This window comes from Mercenaria mercenaria, unplaced genomic scaffold, assembly GCF_021730395.1.
Source record: "Mercenaria mercenaria strain notata unplaced genomic scaffold, MADL_Memer_1 contig_905, whole genome shotgun sequence".
Lineage (NCBI taxonomy): Eukaryota > Metazoa > Mollusca > Bivalvia > Venerida > Veneridae > Mercenaria > Mercenaria mercenaria.
Window position 1 is genome coordinate 7,198 of NW_026463819.1, and position 24,024 is coordinate 31,221.

General features: G+C 33.4%; 1 protein-coding gene across 1 annotated transcript in view; it reads right to left on the bottom strand.

Annotated features, from left to right (window-relative positions):
• Positions 1 to 3,292: 3,292 nt before the first annotated feature.
• LOC128554966 (multiple epidermal growth factor-like domains protein 10) overlaps positions 3,293 to 24,024 on the bottom strand; it is a 33,368-nt gene continuing 12,636 nt past the window's right edge. Inside the window, exons 8-23 of the mRNA XM_053536306.1 lie at positions 16,884 to 17,027; positions 16,481 to 16,624; positions 16,112 to 16,255; positions 15,563 to 15,706; positions 15,142 to 15,285; positions 14,219 to 14,362; positions 13,791 to 13,934; positions 12,821 to 12,964; positions 12,086 to 12,220; positions 11,416 to 11,641; positions 7,417 to 7,643; positions 6,937 to 7,074; positions 5,269 to 5,400; positions 4,163 to 4,319; positions 3,855 to 3,940; positions 3,293 to 3,348 (exon numbers count right to left, since the gene is read on the bottom strand). Coding sequence (XP_053392281.1) covers positions 3,293 to 3,348; positions 3,855 to 3,940; positions 4,163 to 4,319; positions 5,269 to 5,400; positions 6,937 to 7,074; positions 7,417 to 7,643; positions 11,416 to 11,641; positions 12,086 to 12,220; positions 12,821 to 12,964; positions 13,791 to 13,934; positions 14,219 to 14,362; positions 15,142 to 15,285; positions 15,563 to 15,706; positions 16,112 to 16,255; positions 16,481 to 16,624; positions 16,884 to 17,027 — 2,309 coding nt within the window. The remainder of the gene's footprint in view (positions 3,349 to 3,854; positions 3,941 to 4,162; positions 4,320 to 5,268; positions 5,401 to 6,936; positions 7,075 to 7,416; positions 7,644 to 11,415; positions 11,642 to 12,085; positions 12,221 to 12,820; positions 12,965 to 13,790; positions 13,935 to 14,218; positions 14,363 to 15,141; positions 15,286 to 15,562; positions 15,707 to 16,111; positions 16,256 to 16,480; positions 16,625 to 16,883; positions 17,028 to 24,024) is intronic.

A 24,024-nucleotide genomic window follows, 5' to 3' on the forward strand; every position in this document is an offset into this window, starting at 1 on the left:
GTACGAAAGGTATGCCATTGCTAAATATAGAAATAACCTTATGGCAACTTCCTTTCATAAATTTCTTGATGGATGTTAAAATATATAGACCTGCTCAGAAGCAAGGTCAAAAGGACAAGGTCAGATGGGCGGCTTAAGGTATTTTGTTTATGCTCCGTGTATCTTATATATTGATTAAGACTAAAACCACATCACATCACACCTCATCTTCAGTCTTTCACACATTATTTATTTGTTAGAATAATTTGTGTCCCTTTACTGAATAATCGAACACATCGCAGATATTTTTGCAGAATCATTTAACATGTAAATACTTCCTTTTTGATTTTCCTCATTGACTTAAACAGTATCTACCATCGATAATGTCATGTTTTAAGGACATTTATTTCAAGATATATTTGCATAGGGATAAGCTCTTATCATGAACACTACAAGGAAGTATTCATATAAAAACATCTTTAATCCTCAGTTATCGTGTATCTCACTCGTATGAAGGTAACAGAAACATGTGTACAATTTCAGATGTGTGAGAATTTAGCCAGAGCAACCAGAACAGCCAGAGTAGCCAGAAACCAACCCTAACCCTAACTCTGACTACTATGTCAAGTGACTGTAAGATAATGTAAAACATTATAGTCAACATAATTATCGGTAATTGAATTTTTTGCATTTTTCATAAACGACCATCCACTGTATTTTTAATCGAGGCCTTTGAGTGGTTTGTCCCCGATCCTGGTTTATAACTGTTCAATTGTTCAGATGTGCAGGAATTCAACCACGAGGAGGTTAGCTAAGCATATGAACGGAAAATCTTGGTAAATGGTAGATGATAAACCACACGGTCTTGATTGTTTTCATTCTTAAATGCTCATTGCCATATGTTGATAACAATCATGCTTGACATCATTTATTTGTGTAGTAACGAACGGGACGTAATGTCATGATGCTCTCTTACCAGTCTGTGCGTCAACTGTTGTATTCTTATATAGCATATTTATATACATATAACATAAAAGCATCTATATAATGTTCAGTAAAAATGTAATTTAACTATTATAGAAAGTATTCAAAATTACATTACGGTAAAAAGATACATAGCTTTTAAATTAAAGGTAAGCAGATTAAACTCCTAATTAAAACAACAGCAACAAAATAGTTAAAAATACATCAGCTTTATACTGTTCATGACAAAATAGCTAAATGTCGTAAAATAGATTAATTTTGTAATATCCATGACAAGAATTAAACTTTACTCCTTGTTATTTGAATGTAAATTAATTTGAAAATGAGAAAATGTATTATACATGTTGTTTAAACTGGTACACTTTCATAAATTACCGTAAGTTAACATCTGGCAAATAAACAGTTGCTTCCGGTTTGAGTTGTTGACAGAGATGTTGTTATATCATTTTACAAATCTGTCCAAGATTTAACAGTGCGCCGGTGGTCTAGTGGTAACACGCTTGACTGTCAATCCAGAGGTCCGGGGTTGGAAATTTCTGAAATGCTTTTGAGTGTCTCCCATCTAGCTAAGAGGTCTGTACTAGTTTTTCCCAGGAATGAAGGCTTCGCGTGTACCGGTGCTATACAAAAAACCAGACTGTCTAGCCGGACAAACCTGTATCTTAATGATTTCTCTCCATCTGTTCTGGGGGTCTTTATCTCACTCTGTCCCTCTGGTCAGATCGCTCTGTGTCTGTACTAGTAGAGGATGAATTTCGCGCCCTATGTGGCTGCGTTTGCTATATGTAAAGCGCCTTTGAACGTATTTATCATGAAAAGGGCGCTATACAAATCCGGTATAATAATAACAATAACAGAAAAAATATGTCATTTCATTTTAATTAGATATTTTTCTATGATAGAGTTAATGTAACTTTATTATCAAACAAAGTATTTTAGAAAGAAATGCCTCAAATGCATTAGAAGGCATGTGTACAAAAAACTTGTAATGCCCGTGACATCAGTAACAAAGGCACTGTAACCATTGTCAAGGCAATTTCAAAACAAAAAAGGTCAAAATTTCTTACTCGCTATGCATTACTCTGCTTTCTAAATAATACACACATTTTCAGGCATTTTAGTGCATTTCTGATATAAACATTTCAATGTTTCACTGAATACTGTTTTGCTTTATTTATAAACAAATTTGAAAGAATATGTCGTTTTTTGTTGAAAGCAACATCACTGTGGTACACAAGAGATTTGGTTTTAATTATAAACATAATTTTATAGAAATAGTGAGCACAATGCAATCACTTCTGTTTAAAAATGTGGACTTTCCGTGACATATGATGTAATTTCTTTGTGACCATATACGAGAGAGAAGCTTTCTCTAAATATGCAAAGGTTCGAGTTTTTTTGTGTGTAAGGTATTCAGGTAAAGGATAATAACAGTTTAGTAAATAAGGCTTTTCCAATTTTATGGGAAAACGTTTCCAAATGTTAGTGTGTAATTTAACAGTTCTTTCTAATTTCTGGAGTTTTTGTTAAAAATTCTATAAACTGAGAAATAAATATAACTGGTGTTATTTCTTCTTTATTTCAACCAGTCCTATGACATTTTGTCTGGAAGTTGCTACATATCAGTAAGGATACAATATTTTTACATATAACATAGCAAAATAATGCTTCTTTTTTCAACAGACAGCTTTGTTGTAAACAGTGTCATATGTTAAAACGTTGAAGAGGTACAACAGGAAATCTTTATATGCTGTTACAGTGGTCATTGTGCTACACTTTAAAAATAAAATTATATTTATTTTCAAAAGTTTATTGCTGCTCCATGAGCGCAATATGCAGATGCACATTATTGTGAAAATGGTGAAAAACGTTTTGAAAGTTTGAAGATATTTGTAAATAATGGCAAATCTTTAAAAGAATTATCATAATATATGCAGAGGTAAAACTGTGTTTTACAGTGTTTGCTGATTTATTTCATGTCTGATATCACTACTCATACAAGAACATGTGAAAACAACAACAGTCATATGGCTTTGACATCACTTTGACTCATTAATATAGAGTATGCAGGTTATACAGAGTATTGATAAGTGGATTTGTCTGTTTACTACAACAAAAATGTCTGCAGAGCTGGGACATTGGAATCTCCTTTACGCCATCCGTCATTGTTTTTCTTTTAAGTGTTGGTGTAACAAATATAAATATCATTTATTATATATCAGTCCAGCATTATGAATATACGAAAGAAAACTGCATAGTGCCAAGAAAATAGTTATGCTAAGTTTCATTCAATAACATGATCAAAAGAAATGAAACAATGTGAAGTAAGTCAAAAGGCGCTGACTTTCACGTTTTCATAATTGTTGTTGGACTGGCCTCGATTGTCTGAAAGTTAAGAAAACAGGTTTGTAATGAAAATCAGTATCGCGTTTTCCTTCTTAAAGTTCATCCAAAAACACTACAACATTTTTTTTTCGTACAAAGAAGAATTAAAACTACTTATTTTGCCATTAATTCTAACATGGCTCGATTTTTTTGTCTGTTAAACAAGCTTTGTTTATCCTGAGGGTTGGTGAATGTAGATATCAAAACACTATTTTCATACTTAATTTGGTAATTCCAATACTCTTTCATAGCTGTATAAAACTAATAAAGCTAATAAACGTCAGTATTTCACAAACTGGCCTGTACATTTTATATCAGGTGTGTGATGTTATTTCTGACACCATTGTAATGTGAACCATGTCGTTGGGAAGGTTGCAAACATTGATACTTTTTGATAATTTTACTTAGTCTTATGCACAAAATTAGCATAAATACGACTTATGATATATACAGTTAAAATGAGTACGTGTGGAAATTCAAGCACATCTTACTAAGGCCGCACATACCATTCGTGTTGTCTAATGTATCGTATTCTGTTTCTGTCTGTGCACGTGTGATGTCTGGTGTTTCATAATCATGTTTGCTATCCTTGCTGTAAAATAAAGATATTGGTAAATAAGTGTTATGCAATTACTCAGAGAACGAAACAAATTAATGTTTAATTGATTAGTTTGCCCAAAAATATGATCATAGGTATAACAACATCTACTGAGTTCAAAACTATAATACCGGATTATAAGATTATAATTACTTCAAGGTTATTTCTAAAAATATGCACAAAGAATGAGTGATATTTTTTGTATTAAAATATTACCTGTTTCTCTTTCTAGATTTGAATATGATGATACTAATTGCTATAATCACAATAATAACTGCTACAGAACCACCTACTGTCCCTCCTATTATTTTGGTAGCACTATGCTCGCTACTGGTGTGAACATCTGTCTGGTTTTGTGTTTTGAAAATGTCGGCTGCAAAACAAATGCAATGGATAAGGGTGATATGATTCAATTTATATTTTGAAAACTACTACTTATTCAGCTTATTTTCTACTTGGTTTCTGTTTCGTTTATCGTAAATTGCAAATAAAAAATATCTGAATCAGTAAAATGTCGTTCATATTTTCTTGATAATCACCTGATAAAATGTATGATTGAAACGAAAATGTAAATACGTTATCAATCCCCCTTTTACGTACCATTTCGCTATACTCGAATGAGCTATTCCTTGTGCATACCGTCAACAGACAAAAGATACAAAGAGTTTTGTCTAACTTAAGTACATGTTTACATGTTGTTTGATTTAATGTATCTATCATTTAAATGATTTGTGATGCTAGCCTTTTCAAATAATTGTTTTAAACTTACTACAGGTCTACTTTGCAAAAATGAACATGAGTCAACAATATGCCTATAACAAAGGTCACATTTACTACACATATTTACAAGTTGAATGGACTAGATGTTTACCAAAAACTTTAATATCTATATACATTGTGGATTACCAATGTACAAGTAACATTCTAACATGGCTCGATTTGATTTCCAGTTAAACAAAGAAGGAAATCAAGCTATGTATATTCTGCGATAAACAACGTTTGACGCGCGGACCGGTAAGACGTTATGTCAAATTGCCACATGACGTCCGATACATTACTCCTCGCGTAAATGAAACCCAGCATAATATCTATTAAAATATATCGATGAGCATGTCAGAATGAAAATAATCAAGGCCTTCTTGTGATTTATCGTCTAATTTACCACGGTTCATCGTCCAGATGCTTCAGTATTTAACCACTCGGGCTAACGCCCTCGTGGTTCAATTCCTACGCAATTGAACTCTGAACCGTGGTAAATCAGACGATAAACCAATCGAAGGCCTTGATTATTTGTTAAATAAATAACAATATAATATCTCTACCTTCATTACAGTGTGAACCAGTGTATCCGGATCGACATTTACCATGACATATTCCATAACTATTGGTACATGTACCCTTTGCACAGAAACATTTCTCAGCGCATTTATCTCCAAAGGTATCTTGTGGACATTCTGGAAAGTCAAATTGGTTTTGCTAAATATTGTAAAAGAAAATGAAACATGCTATACAGAAGTGCCTATAATGATATATCAGATAAACCCAATGTGTGTATGCCAAGCTACATTAAATGTTCACAAAGAACAAACTTTCCGACTACGGTTTAATTTCAACTCTACTAAATGCAGATGTACAAAATAGAGACCTAAGTATAGTTAACTTCTTATAATTAATACGTTTATGTCCATGTGAAATAACGTATGTCAAATGGTAGATCAAAAGTTTGTATGTTATGTATTTTATAGGTAAACTATTATTATTTCATATATAATTGAATAAAAATAACTGCAACGATATTTTCGGTATATTTTATAGTCTTTGTGCACAGAAAAAAAAGCGACTTTACGTAGTAATACGTTTAATGTGCATTTTGAAATTCAGTACTTTGTGTTTTTCTTTTGCTACATTATTACTTTGCCATGTATTATTGATACGAGGAATTTATTACTAATGCATTGCTATATATTACCGGTCCGGTACCTATATAACCGAAACAGTGCATTTATTACCAATACATTTGTACTTTGCCGTGTATTACCGATACATTGCCATGTATTACAGACGCGTTGCTATGTTTTACGATACTTTGCCAAGTACATTGTACTTTTGATACTTTGCTATATATTACCCATGTCTTGCCGTGTATAACCGATATTTTACCATTTTTTGCCGATACCGATGCGTTGCCATGTTTACCGATACTCTGTTATGCATCACTATAGATTTAATGCCAGGACAAGATGATTATCACTTAATAAATGTAAAAAACATGTGTGTTACAACCTATCTGTTGATGCATATTACGTTGAAGTATATCTTTAAATGGTTAGCGTGGTTAAGAAAAGGATATAACATGTCTGTAAAAAAGGATTCGAACACGACTCGATTAATTTTCCTATTAAACAAAGAAGACTGAAAATTGTCTGTTATTAACTTATTATACAACAATTCATTTTTTTCTGACGTCACAATTATTACGTCATAGCGTCAAACGGCATATTGCCACGCTGGAAAAGAAACCAAAAAAAAAAAAAAAAAAAAAAAAAAAAAAAAAAAAACAGGCAAATGGATATCGACAAGGATGTACTTTTAAATCTTAGTAACGTGTTAGAATCGAATTAATATATATCAAACAGTGATTTGCTTTGTTGTTGTTCAGATGCGTATTATTATATCACTCGGGCTGCGCCCTCGTGATATTATTCGTCGGATCTGAACTCAAAACAGTGATTTTATTTAGCGACAAATCACACAATATGATATATTATTTCATAAATAAAGAACTTCTCTGTAGAAATATGAAGAACGTAAAACAAAAGAAGACAAACGCTCCTGCTAGAAGTACCTGACACAAATCATTCTTAACATAATTTTCATGCTGATTTAATGGACACACATCAGGGATGAATGCAATGATTATCTAAAACTGAGGTACTTTTAACAGCTTTACTTGGTAAATGTTATGCAAATACAAAGCTTTATTTTCTCACGCTTGTTGCATGCTAATCCAATCCATCCTGTTTTACAGATAGGTGACTGGCAATAACCTGTTATTGCATCACATGGCCGCTCATCTGCGCAGTGGCAGTTTTGTGAGCATTCGTCCCCGAACGTTCCAACCGGACATTCTGAAGAAGGTGTAAATAATTATACGAAACATTTGACGTTCTATTTATTGTTTTGGTTGCAACAAATTTAATACCGTTTCTTTAATTTCTAAAATTACAAATGCACACAGTATGCAAAATATCTTACATGTTCCACTGAACCCATCTCGGGTAAAAGTGAATCATTGTAAATACAAACTTTTTATGCTTTGACGTTTTTATTTCTTCTCGGTACAAATAAAACACATTTTGCATTTTCATTTTTCTCTTCCGTAGGTCACTGTCATGTTTTATTTTAAGACTTTTAGTAAGACACCATTTTATAACCTACATAGACAGATTGTAATATAGAATATACAATACCTCCTTCGTAAACACGAACTTCACACAATGTCAATATACCGGACCTCTGTATTCTGATATATCTGGTAACAATACTCAGAAATGTTAGTTCATGCTTGGAACCCGAATTCGTTGATGTTTTGTTTCCGTTTGATATAAATGAATCTGTCGCGGTGTCGTTAGAAAAGTAAAGCTGGAAACCAGTCAGCTGCTGGTAATCTTTCTCTGCATAAAGAAATAAAATATGACTGCTTAAGGAAAATAACTGTCACTCCTTAATTATTAAAAATAATAAAAGTAACATATCAAATACTAAAGTCATTTCAAATTTGATCTAAAATCCGTCTGTTTATACATCTACACCATGCTAAAATCAGAAACAAATACAATTGTTTCTCAAATAGTGTCCAGTACTGATATGTTAACGATTATACAACTTATAGTAATCTCTGTCTATGCTAATTGGTGTTTAATACCTTATACCGTTTTCTTACATTTGAAAACAAACAGAAAAAGTCGTAGTTTTACACAATAAGTCACGTTCAAAGAACACAGCCACTCAGACTAGACTCCAAATAGAGATATGGGCAGCTGGATATGGGTATGAATAATTATATACACGTATACAGTTACTGAGCACATCTTCACATTAACACAAACGAATGCTGTTTTTACACAGAAGTAATAAACAGACACAAACATAAATGAAGAAGGAACACAGTATGGCTACGCCTTGGAATGGTCAGCAAATACACCACTGTGTAGCTTACACTCTAGTTAACTATGACCTGAAGGTGAGTACTATATTGAAAGAATATTATATTGAATAAGAGAGAACCATCTAATAAGAAATCTATAGTTATTAAATCGGTGTTAAACGGAGCAATGTTTGTGTCAACGTAAAGGTTGTCGCAGTTCCGTAAGGCAAAATTTAACCAAAGCACTCAGTTCTTTCGTATATAGACTACAAGAATAATAACCAGTATATATGTTTAAATATTCTTTCCTTCTTCTTTAGTATTATAATGGCGAACGTTCAGTGATGAAAAATTATGGTCATGCGTGGTGGGGACAGGGGCGGGGGAGGGGTTAACCACCAGCTTTTCTAAGCTACTAAATCCACCTAGTTTTCATTGGCAGTTAGTGATAAAAATTGTGCAATACTTAAAGAGAACCTTAACTCCCTATCTGGATAAAAATGTACATACATACCATGTTGTGCAGAAAGGAAAATGTTAGTAGGGTTAAAAACAGGCTAAAAGCAAGTGTAATACATTTATAGTTGAAGCAGGTATGCAGTTTGGATCCGGAGATTGATTTAATGCTGACTTCATACGATAGAAATGTGTTCCATTGAACTGTCCACGGAAAGAATGAAAATTTTTAATAATCTACTGTGGTAGCTGGTATGTGATATGCTAGGTGAGTGAAGGTAATGCCTAGACTGTCTGGTGTATGGTGTAAGATACTGACTTAGATATCGAGATCAACATGATTATAAACCATTTTGTGAAAGAATGCTAATCTATTATATTCTCTTCTATCTTCAAAGCATGCCATTTGAGATAAGTAGGGATATTTGTGACTGTGCCTGGGGTCTTACAATAGTTGTTAGTAATGAATCTTGCAGTTTGCCTCTGAGTAACACAATTTACAAATTTTTGATATCAAGATTTATTACTAAATTAGTTTTATTGTCATCTCCATTGGTTTAAACATAGTGACATGATTAAGGATAAAATGTCGCATTGACTAAAAGGCAGAATCAAAAACATTTATTGACCTCAAGCAGTGACGTCATACCGTTATACACAGTACAAGAACAAAACAGTGCCAAAATGGCCAATCCTCTTTAAATGTTTGGATTTTTCTCAAGTAACTTTTGGGTTGTTGGATTAAATAACAGAACAATTGTTACTTTGGCAACACCGAGATGCCTGCGGCACTACACTGAAAAGTCGGCAGAACGAGGGGATATGCCTTTTCCTTGACATGTATTTATCTCAATCGATCAGAAATCATATAGTTATATAATATACTACAGAAATACATCATTCCTTTTTCAGCAGGAGGTGACCGGTGAAATGACTCGTAATATTCACTGCTTTTGTAATTTTCACGTTACTGTATCCGGTGAAAAACACGCGCATAATAACAAAATTACATATTTCTTCACAAACTGGGCATGGATTTGTCGGTAAGACACAACTACATCCCGCTGCATTCCCCGATGTTTAAAACGTTTTTACTGTAAAAAGACAATTACCAAAAACGTTCAATTTTACTCAACGTATTTTTGTAAACACCCTGCGCAATGCCTGCGCCGTCGGAAGCGCGATGCCTTCATTTCAGTGCGGCACATTTTGTGCCGCAGGCAACGTTTCATACCCGTGAGAATGCAACCAAGCAGAATTATAACAGACTTTGTTTGACTGAATTTGTTAGTTAGAGGTAATGGAAAGCGCAACTTCTCTTACGCCCCAAGCACGGGCGTAAGCGGAAATCTATTACACAAATATTGAATGGACTGTTTAGCGGATAATCATCAATAATTCATCATTATCACGTGTGTCTGCAAGATCGGTTCCTCGGCCATAAAAATTTCAATGAGCATGCAGATAGTGTTCAAATATTCGCGTAATGGACGAATATTCGACTATTCGTTGCCATTCCTACTATTAATGTCTGTTTCCTCTGGGTGTGAAAACTGTAATATACATTTTTAGATTGTTTTGAGATTCTGAAATAAAAAATTAATGTCTGACGTTTATTCAAAGCCATGCCATCAAACTTTTTTCTACAACTAGACTGAACTATGACGTCATTAAAATTGGGGCCATTGTTGTTATTAAGAATATGTATTATTACTTCATTGATAGTCAGTGATGTCAGTGTAGTCAGTTTTGTCTGTCTTTAAAGCTTAAAGTTTGTCTTTTAAAGCCGGTAACCATAACCACTAAGCCAGAGCCACGGAGACCCATGGTTTTTATAAACATGCAAATACAACTTCATAAAGCATTATACTCGGCCTTAAATTTGATATGATTCTATTAAAGATAAAAAACATATAGAACTATCAAAAAGGAATCAAGATGTTGTTTGAAAAAACAATTTATTTTTCAATTCAATTCGCCCAATATCATTGCAGATGTAAGGCCAAATATTTGGCAAGAAAATATTATGTCCATGTGAAACAGAGAAGTGTTCAACTACGGACATATTAGGAATAGCTATTGACACGTATACATCACTATTCGACAATGAAAAATTACAAATGCATTGTAATACCTTTATTACGAAAATAACATTAATCGTAAGTTAATTTGAAGACACGCAGTAATATATTTACAAAATTGGTCGCCATTTTAATGACGTCATATATTGGTCCAGTCGCGGAACTTGGAATGACAATATATGTCTTCTTTTGACCGTCAGATATTGCTTGACAGCTAGTAGTCGGCAATGTCGCCATTGTTCCTGTTTCTGTTATAAATACACTGACAAATGGAGAAGAGAGAAGTGGACAGAGTACCATCTCAAACGAGAGCAGTGTAAACAGTTACTTCAATATATAAATCGCCGGTTCATAGTTGGTTCTGTATAAAATAAAGATTAAATTTGAAAATGAAAATATTGAAATTAATTCTGATGTCACGTAATATAACCTTTATTGAATGACTTGTCGATCAATAATCAAAACCTTTTGCTCTCTGTCCTTCCGTTCTCGGGTAATAGGTTTAATAATTGACCGACAAGCTATTCAATATGAATATGTTAACATATATAAGTTTTTCGCAAGTGACATTAAATACACAACCTTCTAATAACTCTGTTTTAGTGTGTGCTGATTTTCTGATCCGTTGTTTGCATAAAGACACAAAGAAATATGTGCTTAAATTTGTTTTTACTGGATGAAAAAAGAAAGTTTAATTTACGCCAATTAAATTTCTTTTTTGTCTGTCTATCTTTTTATTTTCAACATTGGGTGGTACTTATTTTTATAACTGTCCAATCTAATACAAACCGTTACGTCTGCTGTAAACTGTAATATGGTTAACTGGGAATCGTTTACCAATATCTACCATCCACCATGATGTTTGAGAGTTTTGTGTACCGCTGCAGCAGTGACATGCATCAGGGACAGGCCCTACATCGCCATCAATAGCAAGATCTGATGTCCAGTTGTGAGCAGTTGATGACATGCTTGTTTTTGCCTGTTCTGTCATAGTTCTTAAGATATTCCTGTCTACGAGGAAATATATAATATTTATCTTAAAGACCTTGATTTCTTTAAGACGTATTAAGCTCTGACCAAAATACTATATGTGTAGCCATTCAACATGGTGGACCCTCATTTGTTGATATAAGTTAAGATGTCATTGAATCAGAGTGAGATAATGACTAGTTTAGTGTACGGAAGACTGGAAGTGCCTTTATGATTCCACACTTCACAACTTAAAACTTGTGATTTTTTAAGTTCGAAATCATGGACTGCCCGATTTCACACTTCACGACTTCATGATTCTTTTCCATAAACGTGCATATCTTAAAGTATGAAATAATGAACTTTACGATGTTAAACACTTCAAAACGCGATATTATCTAATTTCATAAAGCGTCTGTTTCTTCGGTGAAGTAATTTAAAAGAATTGATATTTGTAAAAGAAAGACAAAATCAAACACAAAGTACCTTCACTACAGTTAGTTCCAGTCCATCCAAATGCACATCCATTTTTGCAGTAGCCATCCGTTTTACGACAGGCTTCCCCATTAAAACAACGGCACGATCGCAAACAGTTTACGCCAAATTTGCCATCTGGACATTCTGGTATGAAACCAAAATACAACGGCTTTTGTTATAAATTGTATAGGTTTTAAACAAACATATATACAGTTACATGCTTATATCCGAGAGCACTGTTAGAAACTACATAACAGTAATGCAACTGCCTTTGGAAGATCTGATTGTTCTTAATAGATAAATACTACAATCCTTGTTCAAACATACCAGATGAACAATTATGTCCAAAATATCCAGTCGTGCAACCCTGAATGCAGTCACCTGTGGTTTTGTTACATTGACCTGTCCCATTGTAACAATGATTTGTGCACGTTGCAGTACAGTCGGCACCATATTTGCCATCTGGACAACCTGTTAGATTCAAAAAGTCTAATAAGCCTGTAATACACATCTATTTACTAGCAGATAACATCCTCGTACATAAAAATCGCTAAAGTGTAACACAACTGCCAGACATCTAAATAAAAACAAAGTTTCAATGCAAAACCTATTTTACTGCTGATAAAAAACACGAATATACCATTATCCGATTTACAATTTATGAACTTTGGCCCAGACACTATACTTTCAAAACACTAATTAATATAAAGTCATATTCAATCAGATATGATTAGGAAATCTAACCTTCGGAACAATTTTTGCCCGTATAACCTGCTTCACATCCTCGGTTACATTTGCCGGTTGATTTATCACAATGGGATAAACCATTTAAGCAATGGACACTACAGTATGATGAACAGTTACGACCAAATCGTCCAAGTTCACATTCTGCAAAATTACCAAGAGATTCGAGAGATTTCAAGATTAATTTATTTAGGTATAAAATAGCGAAAAGTGGAAACTTCACAGGTCGCTCAACACGACAAAAACGAAAATGTTGCAGGCTCGGTTTGATTGAGCCTGTTCATGGACGGTAGTGGAAGTGCATGCTACCGTTCACGCCCTCACATGCTAAAAGTACGAAAATGTTGTATAAACATTATACAACATCCATTACCACAAACTAAAATGGCGGTTACAATTAGTACAAGAGAAAAGTACAATAATTGTTGTAAGTATAAATTAACTGTACAGATACGACAGTGTTACATTATAACAAACGTATCATACCTACACACAGCGATTAAATACCTCAAGTTCCTACCAGTAGCAATTGCAAGCTTACAGCCAATGTTTGGTTGTTGTTTAATGCGTTGAAGACTGCTGCTGTGACAGATTATAATAAAATCTGGAAAGTAGATCCCTCGGAAGCACCGAGAACAAGGCAAACAGTGAAAATTGCAGACTCGGTTTGATTGAGACTGTTCATGAGCAGTAATGGAACATGCACCACTGCCCACGCCCCCTAGCACCGGCTTAAGCACTATTCAATCTTCAAGTCTAAATGAGTTGTAATCAATGATCCCGAACGACCAGAAAATATAACACCACTGAGATGAAGTCGGGGCGACTTTTTACGGCCGTCACACAGCACTTAATAACCGCTTTTGTGAAGTAAATAAAATCTGGAAAGAAGATCCAACGGAACTGCATTTTTGTTTGAAATCTGGTGGGTCTCAATGTAAAAAATACTAAAATCCTTGCAACAACATACCAGATGAACAATTATTGCCAAAATATCCAGCCGTGCAACCCTGTATGCATTCACCTGTGGTCTTGTTACATTGACCTGTCCCATTGTAACAATGACTTGTACACGTTGAATTACAGTCAAAACCATATTTGCCATCTGGACAACCTGATAGATTGAAAAAGGCTTATTAACCTGTAAAATAATCTATTTACTAGCATTAACAAACAACATCATTATCAATATATGTAATAATTGCTAATGTGTAACACAAATGTCAAACCTGTCAATAACAACAAAGTTTCAATGCCAAACCTACATTACTCCAGATATAAAAAAACGAAAACGCCATTTTCCAATTTACTTTTTACGGACGTTGGTCCAAACACTATACTTTCAAACCAGTATGTAATATTAGTCATAATAAATAAGATATGATTAGGGAATCTAACCTTCGAAACAATTTTTGCCCATATAACCTGCTTCACATCCTCGGTTACATTTGCCGTTTGCTTTATCACAATAGGATAAACCATTTAAGCAATGGACACTACAGTATGATAAACAGTTACGACCTAATCGTCCAAGTTCACATTCTGCAAAATTACATAGAGATTCAAGCGATTTAAAGATTTGTTTATTTAGGTATAAACATTATACAACGTCCATTGCCAGAAATAAAAATGGCGGTTCCGATTAGTACAAGAGGTATATATAATATCAGTTGTAAGTATAAGTAAACTGTACAGCTACAAAAGCGTTACATATAACCAATATATTATACCTATATCATACCTATACACAGCTATTAAAATACTGCCAGTTCCTATCAGCAGCAATTGCGAGCCCCAGGCGATGTATTTTTATTGCTTATAAGCTTGAAGGCTAGTGTTGTGACAGTTTATTAAACATATAAAATTATATTTAACTTAGAACGCAACAGCATTTTGGTAATCTGATAGATCTCATTTGAAACTACAAGAATCCTTGTACAAACATACCAGATGAACAATTATGGCCAAAATATCCAGCCGTGCAACCCTGTATGCAGTCACCTGTGGTTTTGTTACATTGACCCGTCCCATTGTAACAATGACTTGTGCACGCTGAATTACAGTTAGGACCAAATTTGCCATCTGGACATTCTGGTATAAACAAATGTGTATGAAACGACAATGCAACATTCTGAAGTTTATTCATTTAAAATAGAACGTTGTTATAAATTGTGTAGGTTTCAAACAATCATACATTTATTCACACAATTACATGGTTATATCTGAGAGCACTGTTAGAAACAACATAACAGTAATGCAACTGCCTTTTGAAGATCGGATAGGTCTCAGTAGATAAAACTACAATCCGTGTTCAAACATACCAGATGAACAATTATGGCCAAAAAATCCAGCCGTGAAACCCTGTATGCAGTCACCTGTGGTCTTGTTACATTGACTTGTCCCATTGTAACAATGATTTGTGCACGTTGAATTACAGTCAGGACCATATTTGCCATCTGGACAACCTGGTAGATTGAAAAAGGCTTATTAGCTGTAAATACGTGTATTTACTATCATTTAGCAGACAACATCCTTTTTAAGAATCAATGCCAATGTGCAACACCTATATCAAACTTCTAAATAACAATAAAGTTTCAATTCCAAACCTACTTTATTCCAGATATAAAAAGCGAAATCACCATTATCCGATTTGCAATTTATGGACGTTGGTCCAGACACTATACTTTCAAAACAGTATGTAATATTAGTCATAATAAATAAGATATGAATAGGGAATCTAACCTTCGGAACAATTTTTGCCCATATAACCTGCTTCACATCCTCGGTTACATTTTCCGGTTGCTTTATCACAATGGGATAAACCATTTAAGCAATGGACACTACAGTATGATGAACAGTTACGACCAAATCGTCCAAGTTCACATTCTGCAAAATTACATAGAGATTCAAGAGAATTCAAGATTTATTTATTTAGGTATAAAAATTATACAACGTCCATTGCCACAAATAAAAATGGCGGTTCCGATTAGTACAAGAGGTATATATAATATCAGTTGTAAGTATAAGTAAACTGTACAGCTACAACAGCGTTACATATAACCAATATATCATACCTATATCATACCTATACACAGCTATTAAAATACTGCCAGTTCCTATCAGCAGCAATTGCGAGCCCTAGGCGATGCATTTTTATTGCTTATAAGCTTGAAGGCTAGTGCTGTGACAGTTTATTAAACATATAAAATTATATTTAACTTAGAACGCAACTGCATTTTGATAATCTGATAGACCTCATTTGAAACTACAAGAATCCTTGTACAAACATACCAGATGAACAATTATGACCAAAATATCCAGCCGTGCAACCCTGTATGCAGTCACCTGTGGTTTTGTTACATTGACCTGTCCCATTGTAACAATGACTTGTGCACGCTGAATTACAGTCAAGACCAAATTTGCCATCTGGACATTCTGGTATAAACAAATGAAACGAAAATGCAACATTCTGTAGCTTATTCATTTAAAATAGAACGTTGTTATAAATTGTATAGGTTTCAGACAATCATACATTTATTCACACAATTACATGGTTATATCTGAGAGCACTGTTAGAAACAACATAACAGTAATGCAACTGCCTTTTGAAGATCGGATAGGTCTAAATAGATAATTACTATAATCCTTGTTCAAACATACCAGATGAACAATTATGACCAAAATATCCACCTGTGCAACCATGTATGCAGTCACCTGTAGTCTTGTTACATTGACTTGTCCCATTGTAACAATGATTTGTGCACGTTGAATAACAGTCAGGACCATATTTGCCATCTGGACAACCTGACAGATTAAAAAAGTCTTATTAGCCTGTAAAATACATCTATTCACTAGCATTAAGCAGACAACATCCTTGTTAAGAATAATTGCTAATGTGCAACACCTATATCAAACTTCGCAATAACAACAAAGTTTCAATTCCAAACCTACATTACTCCAAGTATAAAAACAAAAACACCATTATCCGATTTCCAGACACTATACTTTCAAAACAGTATGTAATATTAGTCATAATAAATAAGATATGATAAGGGAATCTAACCTTCGGAACAATTTTTCCCCATATAACCTGCTTCACATCCTCGGTTACATTTGCCGGTTGCTTTATCACAATGGGATAAACCATTTAGGCAATGGACACTACAGTATGATGAACAGTTATGACCAAATCGTCCAAGTTCACATTCTGCAAAATTATCAAGAGATTCGAGAGATTTCAAGATTAATTTATTTAGGTATAAACGATAACAATTAGTACAAGAGAAAAGTACAATTATTGTTGTAAGTATAAGCTAACTGTACAGATACGACAGTGTTACATTATAACTAACATATAATACCTACACAGCGATTAAAATACTGCAAGTTCCTACCAGTAGCAATTGCGAGCCGAAGGCGATGTATTTCTATTGTTTATAAGCTTGAAGGCTGCTGCAAATATGTCAAATCATATTTAACTTAGAACCAACTGCTGTTTCGAAATCTGATATAATACCTCTTTGGGAAAATACTACAATCCTTGTTCAAACATACCAGATGAACAATTGTGTCCAAAATATCCAGTCCTGCAACCCTGTATGCAGTCACCTGTGGTCTTGTTACATTGACTTATCCCATTGTAACAATGACTTGTGCACGTTGAATTACAGTCAGGACCATATATGCCATCTGGACAGCCTTACAGATTAAAAAAGTCTTATTAGCCTGTAAAATACATTTATTTACTAGCATCAAGCAGACAACGTCATTGTTAAGATTAATTGCTTATGTGTTACATATATGTCAAACATCTGAATAACAACAAATTTTTAATGCCCCTAAATTTAGAATAAACTGTTCTTCCATTATAAACGCTAAAGTAAGTACGTGATTAGTACGATCATTAAGAGATAGCGATTTATTTAAAGACCTATCACGACCAAGTGACATCATTTTTTTTCGCCCACAAAATCTCCATGAAAACTATTTTTATACTACAGGTAATATACATCTATATGACAAGTAGTCAGGTGGGCAATTTAGGCCCTTCCTAAATAAATGTGTTTTTACAACTTTATCTGCAAGCTTATTCAGTCAATTTCTTTTCAGCATAGTTTTAAAAATATAGATGAATAACTGTCTTACACTGTAGAAACAAAATGTGATTGAAACTTAACTAAATGCACTGATTTATGTACACATAACTACATTAATTCAATAAAATGTTAAGACACTAAAAACATTTTCTTGACCTCATATATGTCACTGTCAACTTGAAACTAAATTCTTGTGTATCTCATATTTTTCATGCAAATCATGTATAACCATCATGGAAAAAAAACCCAGTTATTTTGTGGTGCCGCTTTAAGCGATATTGATTTGGTTTCAATTAAGATTACACACCAAAATTGATTTAAAAAGTAATGGAGTTTTCCCCAGGCATAATCTATTTTCAGATTGCCTTATAATATTTAGTTTTTACGTGTACTTGCGATTCACGGTAAAAGCCGTGCGACACGTTCGTCTATTCTGTCTTCGTACCTGTATTATATATTTACAGGAATGTATTACTTTGGCATTTAATTCACCATCATTAAATTAAAACCTGAAAAAGGCATATTTTCAGCCTGATTAATTTTCATACATAATTTTAGGGATGTCATATCGAATAATAGATGATATGTTTGTTACTAACATAATTTATCTGATATTATGTCCCTAGAATTGTTTTAATATCAGATAAAAATTATTCATTTTTGTATACATATATTAATATTAGCTTAATTTACCAATGTCAAATTGTACAAAATCGTTATCAAATTTCAAGAGTAAAAGTCGAGAGTCTATACAAACACAGAGGCTTTATTTGGCAATGTGTAATTTTCATTTTTGACATGCTTTACTTCTTCATTTTTATTTATTCTGTTTCTGCTTATTGTTCTTATCCAACAGGTGGTATTGTTTTGCTCTGAAATATTTCTCAAGTTTGTACCCTGACAGCTTACAGATTGTAAACAATTTCACTGTTCTTTGGACATTTTTCTAAATATGTGATTGCTTCTCGGTTATAAATATGATATTTCTATTTACAAAACAAACATACTTATTCATATGCAAGTCTATATTAAAGTCAACGGCTCAGTCTGGCTTTTATGTGTTCACTTTAATTTAGAACCATAGATGGGGCCAAGAATAATGTTACAAACGCATCATTTACTGGTTTAAATTTACCAGTGGTGTGTTTCCCACTGACAGTTACAAGACTGTGTTTTCTTCATTGATTTTTGTCCTCGATTGTCTATAATTTTTGTTTTTATAGACATGGTTATATATACACATCCATTTATACACTGCTATTGGCTTGCGGTTTGATTGTGCTGCGTTCTCGGAACCTGACCTTTCCTGATAGATATAAATCTTTTTTTCAGATTCCCAAGTGAGAATTAGTTGCTGTTTGTCTAACTAATTGTGTTATCTCCAAAGAAGCAAAACCTTTCTCAAATTAAGTAGATGATTTCTCTCAACAGTATCCTATGCTCACTTTAGTTTGATACGAAAACCCCATGATATCAGATTCAGATTTTGTAAACACCCTTCCTGTACAGTTTTCATTCAGTGTTTTGTGGTAGCCAGCCTTTCTGTACTTTCAGTTATTCGATTATTCTTGAAATGCTTTCCCAGGGACGTACATGTACTTTTGCGTAGATTTGCATCTTGTATTTGCGTCTTATTTCTTTCATAATAAACTGTTTTCTAGCATAAAAGATAAATCTAATCCACAGAATGATTTGCTGTATCAGTTGCAAATGCCAAATGCACTGTCCCCACCAATGTTCGTAGTCGCTTCTTTCCTTGTTTACTCCCCTTTTGGAAGTGACGATTTAGTTTTTGTAAATAACCGTTAATATTTAAGAATCTAATTTGTGCCATTGTGTTTTTGGAATCAGCCGGTATGTTTTAGCTTACCTGAGCACGAACTGCTTAAGGTGAGCTTTTATGATCGCCCTGTGTCCGTCGTCCGTCGTCGTCCGTTGTCCGTCCGTCCGTCCGTCATCATCAACAGTTTGACTGTTAACACCCCAGAGGTCATAATTTTGGTCCAATTGAAACTTGGTCAGAATGTTACCCTCAGTAATGTCTTAAACGTATTTGATATTGGGTCATCTGGGGTCAAAAACAAGGTCACCAAGTCAAATCAAAGGAAATGCTTGTTAACATTCTAGCCGCCACATTTATGACTGTATCTTCATGAAACTTGGTCAGAAGGTTAATCTTAATAATCTTTAAGCCAAGTTTAAATCTTGATCAGATTGGGTCAAAAACTAGGCCACCAGGTCAAATAAAGGAAAAGCTTGTTAAAACTCTAGAGGCCACATTAATGACCATGACGTAATGAAACTTTGTCAGATTCTTAATCTTGATGATTTTAGGTCGAATTAAAATCTGGGTCAGGTGAGGTCAAAAACTAGGTCACCAGGTCAAATCGAAGATAAATTTAGTTAACACTCTAGAGGCCACATTTATGACCATATCTTAATGAGAATTGGTCCGAATGTTAATCCTGATGATATTTAGGTCAGCTTTAAATCTTGATCAGGTGGGGTCTTAAACTAGGTCACCAGGTCAAATTAAAGAAATGAAAACTAGTTAACAAGCTAGAGGCCACATTTATGACTTTTTCTTAATGAAACTTAGTCAGAATGTTAATCTTGATGATCTTTAGGTCAAGTTCAGGTCAGGTGGGGTCAAAAGCTAGGTCACCAGGTCAAATCAAAGGAAAAACTAGTTAACACTCTATAAGCCACATTTCATTTATGACTGTATCTTCATGAAAGATGGTCTGAATATTAACCTTGATGATCTTTAGGTCATGCTCAAATCTGGGTCAGGTGAGGTCAAAAGCAAGGTCACCAGGTCAAATCAAAGGAAAGACTAGTTGACATTCTAGCACATTTATGACTGCATCTTCATGAAACTTGGTCAGAATGTTAACATTGATGATCTCTAGGTCAAGTTTAAATCTGGGTCATGTTGGGTAAAACACTAGGTCACCAGGCAAATCAAAGGAAATGCTAGTTAACACTCTAGAGACCTAATTTTAAGTTTAAAACTCATTGAAATTGATCAGAATGTTTCTCTTGATAACCTCTAAGTAAGGTTCGAATATGGATCATATGGAGTAAAAATCTAGGTCACCAGGTCAAATCAAAGGTAAAGCTAGTGAACACTCTAGAGACCACATTTATGACCATATCTTTATAAAACTTAGTCAAAATGGTAATCTTAATGAGGTTAAGTTCCAATCTAGGTCAGGTTGGGTCAAAAACTAGGTCACCAGTTCAAATCAAATGTAAAACTTGTTAACAATCTAGAAGACACATATCTTTATGAAACTTGGTCAGAATTTTAATCTTGATGATCATTAGATCAAGTTCGAATCTGGGTCATTTGGGGTCAAAAACTAGGTCACTAGGTCAAATTAAAGGAAAAACTAGTTAAGAGGCCACATTAATGACCATATCTTAAGGAAACTTGGTCAGAATGTTAATCTTGTTGATCTTTAGGTCAATAGGTCAGGTGAGCGATACAGAGCCTTCATGGCCCTCTTGTTTATATAATTACTCGAAGAATTTATATAAACATTTTGAAAGTTTGTCACTACATTCGTACACATCCGTACTCGAACTGTGTTCGGACTCAAATAACTCGAATGTAAAGTTATTATTCTTTAAATTGTGCTTCTTTCTAACTTATTTTTAAGTAATATGAAAAAAATATTTGTAAGGTCATGTTTGTAATAACGAGATATAAAAATCGTTTAAAAAGTTATAGTATATGCATTTGGTAGTGTTATTGATTTCCGGGGCCTGGGTATTTAAAACATGTGAACTACAGAATGGTAATTAAAAATATATCATTAAATGTATATTAAAAAACATTTATATTTAATCGTCGTGTAACGGTTTTTATGCAAGAATAACGACAAGACACTGTATTATCCTTACATTCTAATATGATTGGCAATGGTAAAACGGAAACAACGATAATTATGTTGCATCACGTCGACGTTATATTTAGCGCCATGTATGCATCTAGAAATAGCTCTTTCAAATTTGATTAAATGTTGTACTTAAACATACTGAGTTGGTTATTCGTTTTGCAGAATAATTCGCCATCATTTGCGCCCTAATAAAGCTATTCCGCAAGACGTATTACAATTTCCAGTCCTGGCGTGTATAAACAAAGGATCGTGACGACCTTCCATTTGGCGCTATATATATAAATTTCAATAACTCATTGGAATAATCTCAAACAATGATCTATAACCTATTGGCTTAGCATCTTGCATCAATATTAAAAATATTACATTTACAAATTGAAACCATTCCCTAGATTGTTGATATGATATGATATATGATTATGATAATGATACATAACAAAAGGAACTGCTTTGTGATAACACTTTTGATTTTGTAATTTATGATGATACCATAGATGCAAACGAAGATTATACGCAGATATGAGTCGTTTACTTATTACTTTGAATTTTGCGGTCAATGATTAAGATATTAAAATAATTCCGATTTACTTATTCAATATCTCTAACGAGCAATGCATTATAAAGCAATTTTTAGTATAGTATTCTTATTCCCAACGATGATCATGATGCTGCTACCGTAAATGAAGACAGTGATAATGATGATATTTAATTTATTGAATAATTATGCGTTTCACCCTTTGTTTGTACGGTAAAGATTAATCTCAATGGGGATGATGACGTCAATGATAAGATAAAAGCTGGTGTATTAATCAAGATAATGGTAAATTATATCTGTTGTATTGTAAATGGCGTAAGGATAAATATTTCTCCATATGTTGTCGTATGTTATTACATTTGACTATCAGAGTAACTTAATAAATTTGATAATTGCTTTTAATATAACGTTGCAAGTCAATATTCTGCAAATATTGTAATTTTTGTAACATATGCTCCTGGTTCGTTAGAAGTATATCCAATATTACTATTGATGCCATAACGTATCTTTTTAAGAGACATAATCCGGCCTATTCTAGAGATGGTACCTACCCAAATAAATCAAAGGGGGACAACTCTGAATTGATCAATAAACTGAAGCCAACATTAAACATTGATCAAAAGTGAAAGAAAAATCAGATAGGTCCTTTTTCAAACAACTTATCAGGCAGACAAAATATGACCTACATTTGTTTAAATCCCTTTGTATTCAATATACAATATGCAGGCTTTTCTCATGACTTACACTGACAGTTATTTTCTAAGTTGTAGTGAGGCCCTGATAGAAAGTTTAGTAATGCATGAAGATTATATAGAATAATGCATACATTCCTTTGAAGAAAATTAACGACATTAAGAAACGTTATTAAGTTTTGATCTTTTAGCCAAAGTTGTTTATTTATTGTTCTCAATGGTGATACATTGGTTTACACAACATTTATATATCAAAATGTAAAATGTATATATCCAACAATGAGAAATAACAAAAAAAGTTAAATTGGTAACACAAAAATTCATTGTCGTCAAATATAATTACAATGTTTTAAGGTAGTGGTTGTAATTACTACATGTTAAGGTAGCTGACAGGTAATGACTCTATGTAATGTATTTTAAGCAATTCTCAATTTAAATATTCTCTGGAGGGAACTAGCACGATCATTTGCTTTCATTGAAAAACGAATAAATGCTGAAAAAGCATATGGAGATTACTCTATTTGATGATTTTCGTTACAGGTCAATTACCCTAAACAAACTAAAAGGTGTTTTATCTATTGTTGAAAACAAAGTAATCGGATAATTTCAGATATCAACATTAATTTAAAACTTATACTGTTTACACAACTTGAAAAAAGGTTTTTGTTGGGGCCTCTCATTTACAAATATATCAACAATTATCACCTGAATTGAGTGCATTCGTGAGTGGAAAATAGTGATGGTAAAATGGTGTAGGGGTTTGTTTACAATATAAAATCTTTTATAACTTATTTAAGGTACATTTTTGGTATGGTTTTGGTAAGCTTATAATAAAGAGCATGTCATTCTCTTTCATTCAGAATTTTTTCAAGCGTTTTAAAGTCTTGGCTAGTCTTGGAATTTGACTTTATTAAAAGACAAAAGGAAGTTCAGTATAGGCTCTTTCAAAATGTTGAAAGTAGAGTAAACTTACTTT